We start from the raw sequence: 8,034 nt of genomic DNA on the forward strand, positions 1-8,034 counted from the left end.
CAGCAGCAGACGACCCAGCTCGAAATCAAGTTGAGTTGTAGGAGTAGAGCCGACAGGCAGATGACACACTTTGACACGTTCAGACACAGGTCCCAATCGTTAGACCACTTCCAAATTTGGTGGAGGCATCGACGAAGATCCTCTATACTACCGCGAGGAGCGACCAGTTTGATATCGTCGGCAAATAGAAGGGTGTGTTGCGTGAGGTCGTCGGGGCAAGTCATTTATGAAGACTAAGAACAACAAGGGCCCAAGCACTGAACCTTGAGGCACGCCACTGCTCGCACTGGAGACGTCGGACCGCAAACCATTAACTTGAACTTGGAAGGAGCGATCTGAGAGGAAGGCACCAACCCATCGTACAATATCCGGATGGAAACTATATGCTTGAAGCTTGACAAGTAGTAGGCGGTGGTTTACCGAGTCAAAAGCTTTGGCAAAGTCCAATAAAACGATGTCAACAGCATCACTATCATCGAGGATGCGCGTCACCAATTCTTCCATTACTAGTAAGTTGGTCAAGCATGATCTCTTCGGCACGAAGCGCCGTGTTGGGAATCAGTGATCGAGGCTGTGCTTAGGAGGTGGAGCATCATACTTTTCTTAAGGATGGTTTCGAACATCTTGCTGATTATTGATGTAAGGGAAACCGGTCGGTAGTTAAGCGGTCTCTCGCGGCTCCCTTTCTTGAAAATTGGGCAGATTATCGCGTTCTCCAGTCTGCAGGTATAACATAACACCGTCGCCAATGACATATTGATTAGTCGTGTTAAGGGGGCTCGCAGATGACCGGAGCCAACGCTTTGATAACCCGTGGGTGTATGCCGTCAGGGCCGTGACCCTTGTTGACATCAGGCCTTGAATACACGTTTGACTTGGTCCCGCGTGATGATCAATCGAAGCATTGGAGGTACCGATCTATCAAATGGAGGGGGTTCACGACCATCATCTTGTTTGAAAATAGTTGAAAAAGCCTCAGCAAATAATTGACTCTGTTGATAAGGGTCCTCAATCGATACGCCTGTTGAGTCTACCAATGTTACAATCTGGTTGTTCAAGCGGGAATTCCGCTGGACATGGGCAAAGAAGTTTTGGATTGCTACTGGCATTTGCCGCGATTTTGTATTCATAACTGAAGCGTTCTTTCTTTTCAATTTTCGGGAGTTTGTACACCTCAAAAGCTGCAGTCGAATCCAGATTTTTGAATTCAGCCCAAGCAATATCTCTGAGTCGACGTTCTCGTTTAACCTTCTTCGTCACCCAGGGCTTGTGTTTCTTCCTCTTGGAAGTCCAACGGGAACTGCCTGGTCAGTCAAACAGATTACATATGCTTTGAGGGATGACCATAGTTCGTCAACTGAGGACAACGTCATCAGGGAACGCCAGTCCAGAAGCGCGGAAGCCTCGGTTAGAATTTCAAAGATTAATTGCAGAGAAGACTCTACGTGGCAGCGAAGTAATCGTGGTGGAAAAAGTTGTGTGCATGACGAACTTCAGGACCGCATGATCACTCTTGGCAAGAGGGGCGCACACAGATACGTCTGACACTGATCTTGGATAGCGGGAGAATACCAGATCTAGCATAGATGGCTGCTGCCCAGACCGATGCCTGTCGGATATTCAACATGTTGCGATAGAAAACAATCTTCAGCCACGTCAAGAAGGGTCGGCCGAACCGGGAAGATGTTGTACAAATTGATGCGGGCCAATCGATCATGGGAGCGTTGAAGTCGCCTAGTACCAAGCAGTCATGCGAAGCTGAAACGAATCTTATCGCCTCGAGTAGATGAGCATCGTCCTGGGGGTCGGCTAGAGGCGGCCTGTAGACAGCCAACCGGGCAGGCAAAACTCAGATAGGCTCAGCTTGCAATAGACGGCATCGAATTTGGTTGTAGGATGAGCATTTGTGGGTAGAATACCGCAGGACGGTTTGTGCTCAGACTTACATACACAGCAACACCTCCCCTCGCCTTTTTCCTCTGTCACATCTGAAAAGGACGTAGCCCTGCATGTGGATCTCTGAGTCCTTTACTGCTGGAGTCAGCCAAGTCTCGGTGATAGCTATCACAATCAGGGGAGTCGCGTAGGGCCAGTGTAAATAGTTCACTGAACTTGGGGAATAAGGAGCACGAGTTGGTGTAGACGATGCTGAGCTGTGAAGTCTGAGGGGCGGAGTTGGGGAACAAGCAGAATAAAGGCATCAGAGATAGCATCGTTGACGGGGGTATCAACTTCACTTCGATTTGCCCTCACATCACTTCCTTCCCTGTCAGCACTACAGCATTGGGAACAGGAAGGGCATCCAGCCAAAGCAAATCTGCCTCAACAAATTCACTGACAAACATGGAAGAATGATGGCGAGCTGGCAGAATCGTTAGCAACGCCGGGCGAAATGCTTAGCGGTATTCGTCTGCGTTACGTTGTGAGTTCAAATTCTGCCGAGGTCGACTTTGCCTTTCATCCTTTCGGGGTCGATAAATTAAGTACCAGTTACACACTGGGTCGATGTAATCGACTTAATACCTTGTTCTATCCTTGTTTGTCCCCTCGTGTTTAGCCCCTTGTGGGTAATAAAGAAATAGGTTTTCGTCTGTCTTTACGTTGTGAGTTCAAATTCCGCCGAGGTCGACTTTGCCTTTCATCCTTTCGGGGTCGATAAATTAAGTACCAGTTACGCACTGGGGGCGATGTAATCGACTTAATACCTATGTCTGTCCTTGTTTGTCCCCTCTGTGTTTAGCCCCTTGTGGGTAATAAAGAAATAGGTGATGATGATGATGATTGTGTTTGCTTTTCTGAGAAATCGTTACAAATAATATTATTGACCAGCAAACGTTGTCTCTAATGAACAAAATCTCAATAAACAATTTGTCTGTATTTTTTTCAGAACCCAACAAGTTATCCCAGACAGTATTAACAACACAGACCAAGACAGTGTAGTTCTTCAAAGTCCAAACAAAGGCAGACCAGCTGATATCAAGAATAACCCAGAGGAAACAGCCACAGATGGGCCGCCGCAAGAGGAAGACGTAGAGGAAGAAGAGGACCTGATGAAGGTTTCTGACAGTCCAACACGAGAACAACCGACAAGTCCTAGTCAACTTCCACCGTATATCTCTGCTACGGATAACGAGATCAAGCAGTTTGCAAGTTGATATGCAATAATAATATCCTTCATGCCATTTCTACGCCTGCATCTGTAATTTCAATGTGAACGCTGTCTCTTACACTTTAAACATTAAATTAGCCTCCAAGAACACACGTTAAACCATTCTCTCAAAGAACACAGATTAAAACCCTTCTCCAGCATCACATTAAGCCATTCTCTCAAAGAGCACCCATTGAAAAATCTTTCCAAGAACACAATTTAAACTATCCTGTTAGAATACAGACTAAACCATTCTCCAATAAAAAAAAAAAAAAACTTTCTCCAAGAACATGTGTCAAACCAATATGAAAATCCTCCAAACTTTAACAGTTTTTAATTCTTGTTGTTGTTGTTGTTTAACCCCGGGTCAAGTATAACCAAGCAGTTCTATGACCATTCCATCATATTTCCAAACATTGTGTCCAAGAATACATTACCCAGTATGTACTTCTGTTTTTAAAGGCTGCAAGGCATGTTCTGAGTGGAATTTGACTGTACTTTCTTGCAGATTGAGTAACTATGTGGAGACACCTAGATTTTTCTTTTTGTTTCAGTTTCTTTTGATTTATTCTTCCAACAAGGTACATACAGCAAGGTACATGTAACTGGGTACATGCAACCAGGTACATCAATATATTTACAGTTAGGTACCTACAACATGCTAGACCCCAGATCAGATGATTCTTGTTTGGTTTTTTGCAGTATTTTTCTCATTATAGCAATCAGTATTGTCCCCAAGTAATGATACATCTGATCTCGGTCAGGAATTAAACCTTTATCTTTAATTTACCAATGTGTCTGTTATAGTCCCCACTGAGCCATTATTCTACAAGTTAATGCTTGTTTTCCCATTTTAGGGTTCTCCCTTAAACATTGAAATAAAAACATTTACACTCATTCTTTTTTTTTTGCTCCTCCAAGATCTGCACTGTGGGCCAGTGGTAAAATAGACCCAATTGGTAAAGTAAAATTTTCTGGTTCAATCTCTGGCCAAGTTTAGCAACTTAACCTGAGAATGATTAGAGAGAATACCAGCCAAATTGTTATGTCAGCAAAACTCCCAAAGCAAAGAAAATAAAACAACCAAACTTTGGTTGGTTTCCTAAATGAAACAATTTGGTAATAAAAGACATGTTGACGTTTCCTAAATTGACCGAAACATGGAACCTACTCGGCTCTCTTTTACAATTCCATTTAGAGATTGCTTTAACAGAAACAAAACCTTGAGATAATATTCTCTACCGATTCTTTCTTCATGTTCGAATTTTTGTGTAACTTCCATATTTTGGGATTTTGTTTGTTTCTTTACGCTGTTTTACTTTTTTTATTTTTTTTCTTAACTGTTTCACCAAATTTGAAATCTTCCCCAAATTTGTGATCCTGTGCCAATATTATAAGTCATTATCCTCATCATCATCATCATCATCATCATTATAAGGTGGTGAGCTGGCAGAATCGTTAGCATGCCAGGAAAAGTGCTTAGCGGCATTTCGTCCATCTTTATGTTCTGAGTTCAAATTCCACCGAGGCTGACTTTGCCTTTCACACTTTTGGGGTCAATGAAATAAGAACCAGTTGAGTTCTGGGGTCGATGTAATCGACTTAACCCCACCCCACCAAATTTCAGACCTTGTACTTATAGTAGAAAGAATTATTATTATTATTATTATTATTATTATTATTATTATTATTATTATTGATTATTATTATATAAGGAGGCAGGCTAGCAGAATCATTAGCACACTGGATGAAATACTTGCAGTATTTCGCCCATCACTACGTTCTGAGTTCAAATTCTACCAAGGTCGACTTTGCCTTTCATCCTTTTGGGGTCGATAAATTAAGTACCAGTGAAATACTGGGTCAATGTAATTGATGAGTCCCCTCATTTTCTGCTGCTTTTAAATAAAGTATATATATATATATATATTGTTAGTCAATGAATTATGATAGTTTGGGGGTTTTCTAACAATGATTCTGGGCATGTTTGGGTCTAATGCTGAACTCTTCAGTAACACAGACTTCACCCAACTTGCTAGAGAGACTATAGATGAAAGAATCTCGAAGAATCTTGGGCCTTGTGCCTATAGTAGAAAGGATTATTATTATTATTTTATTATTATTATTATTATTATTATTATTATTATTATTATTAAGGCATCAAGCTGGCAGAGTCGTTAGCATGCTGGGCAAAATGCTTAGTGGCATTTCATTCAAATTCTGCCAAGGTCAACTTTCTCTCTCATCCTTTCGGGGTCGATAAAATAAGTACCAGTTGCATATTGGGATCAATGTAATCAACCAGCCCCCTTCCCCAAAGCTGCAGACCTTGTGCCAAAATTTGAAAGCATTATGATTATAATTATTATTATTATTGGCAAGCTGGCAGGAAAGGCGGCAAGTTGGCACATTGGGCGAAATACTTAGCGGTATTTCGTCTGCCATTACGTTCTGAGTTCAAATTCCACTGAGGTCAACTTTGCCTTTCATCCTTTCAGGGTCGATAAATTAAGTACCAGTTATACACTGGGGTCAATGTAATTGACTCTCCCACTCCCCGCAAATTCCAGGCCTTGTGCCTATAGTTGAAAAGATTATTATTATTAATATTATTATTGTAAAAGTATTTTGGCAAAAATGATAGTTTTGGGTCAAGTAACTTGCAGTAGGTATATTGTTGATGTACCAGTCATGAACTGGGGATCAATCAACTATACCTCTGCCCCACCCACCTACTACCACCACTACCATCACCACACACACATTTCAGTCCTTGTAACCACATTTAAGTTTAGAATTATTTCATATTGTACGTAGGTGGTGGAGGACAGAATTGATAAAGTAAGACAAATACGTTGTGGTATTTACATAGGTGTCTTTGTGCCCTGTGTTCAAATCCCACAAGATCCTTCTACTGTCTATTCAGTTCCTCCTCTTGGGTCAATGCCATATAAGGGGTTAAATATACACCCCACGCACAAACACACACATATATGGGTCAAATACACATTGGCACTCACACATACATATAGTGATGAAATACACACACATCATAGAAATTAAATACATATGATAGACACACACACACACACACAATTTAAGTACAAAAGACATGAATCCATACAATATAGCAGAAAATATATTATTTATTCAGTTTTTTGCTAAAATTTATATATACACACACATCCACCCATATATATATATATATAATATTATATATATATGTGTGTGTGTATGTATATATATATATGTACATATAGGCGTAGGGGTGGCTGTGTGGTAAGTAGCTTGCTTACGAACCACATGGTTCCGGGTTCAGTCCCACTGCGTGGCACCTTGGGCAAGTGTCTTCTACTGTAGCCTCGGGCCAACAAAAGCCTTGTGAGTGGATTTGGTAGACAGAAACTGAAGCCTGTCATATATATGTATATATATATATAGATGTATGTATGTGTGTATATATGTTTGTGTGTCTGTGTCTGCTCCCCAACATCGCTTGACAACCGATGTTGCAGTTCGGCAAAAGAGACCGATAGAATAAGTACTAGGCTTACAAAGAATAAGTCCCGGGGTCGATTTGCTCGACTGAAGGTGGTGCTCCAGCATGGCCACAGTCAAACGACTGAAAAAAGTAAAAGAGTATACATATATACATACCTATAATTAACAACTAAATATAAGTGAAATATGTATATAATTGTAATATTCTATACATATACACAACATAGTTTCACTGGAATGTATATATAATTGTAATATTTTACACACATACACCATACAGTCCTATATCTAAATGTACAAATCTTTACCAGTTAAATACTGGGGTCCAGCTATAGTCTCCACTGTCCCAAACGATGTGTGGCTTCGTGCCAATCCTAGATGCCATCAAGCCATTTGATTATTCAACAGAAAGAAGTCTGTTAAATGATATTCTTTTCCTGCTTCACCTTTTTGTCTTGGATTTTCTTCCTCTGTCTATCAGAGAGTCCCTTCTTCTGTTCATTCCATCTCGTTCTACCATTCCATTACCAACCGCCAACCTTTCATAACCCAAACTATTGTCATAGCAGTTCACATTCCTCACTCTTTTGGATTCAAGCATTTAAGAATTACATGGCCAAAGAAGATAGCTCTATCTATACCACAACATGTAATTTATATCATCATCTATATACATACATACATACACACACACACACACACTCACACACACATATATAGATAGATAGATACACACAGATATATATACACACATACATAGATATATATGTATATGTGTGTGTACAAACAACATGCAATTATATATATGTGTGTGTGTGTATATGTGCACACACATACAACATAATTTATATCATCATTTATATATTGTGTGTGCATGTGTATACACACAACTTGCAATTTATATCATCATCTGTGTATTTATATATATATATATATCATCATCATCATCATCATCGTTTAACGTCCGCTTTCCATGCTAGCATGGGTTGGACGGTTCAACTGGGGTCTGGCAAGCCCGAAGGCTGCACCAGGCCAGTCAGATCTGGCAGTGTTTCTACAGCTGGATGCCCTTCCTAACGCCAACCACTCCGAGAGTGTAGTGGGTGATTTTATGTGCCACCGACACATATATATATAACCCATGCTAGCATGGAAAGCAGACGCTAAATGAATGATATATATATATATATATATATGTATGACTGGGCCTGATGAAGCCTTCCGGCTTCACAGACCCCAGTTAAACTGTCCAACCCATGCTAGCATGGAAAACGGACGCTAAATGATGATGATGATGATATATATATATATACACACACTCACACACACACACTTACATAGTAATTAATTAATATCAAGGCAGAACACAGAAAAAGTCAAGGTTA

At 40.6% G+C, this 8,034-nt stretch overlaps 1 protein-coding gene across 1 annotated transcript in view; it reads left to right on the top strand.

The window, feature by feature from the left end:
- The window catches only part of LOC115224086 (Golgi-associated PDZ and coiled-coil motif-containing protein-like), a 402,254-nt gene extending 398,015 nt beyond the window's left edge, over positions 1–4,239 (top strand). The window contains exon 8 of the mRNA XM_036513087.1: positions 2,888–4,239. Coding sequence (XP_036368980.1) covers positions 2,888–3,155 — 268 coding nt within the window. The 3' untranslated portion in view covers positions 3,156–4,239. The remainder of the gene's footprint in view (positions 1–2,887) is intronic.
- The last annotated feature ends 3,795 nt before the right edge of the window (positions 4,240–8,034 follow it).

Source organism: Octopus sinensis, linkage group LG24, assembly GCF_006345805.1.
Source record: "Octopus sinensis linkage group LG24, ASM634580v1, whole genome shotgun sequence".
NCBI lineage: Eukaryota > Metazoa > Mollusca > Cephalopoda > Octopoda > Octopodidae > Octopus > Octopus sinensis.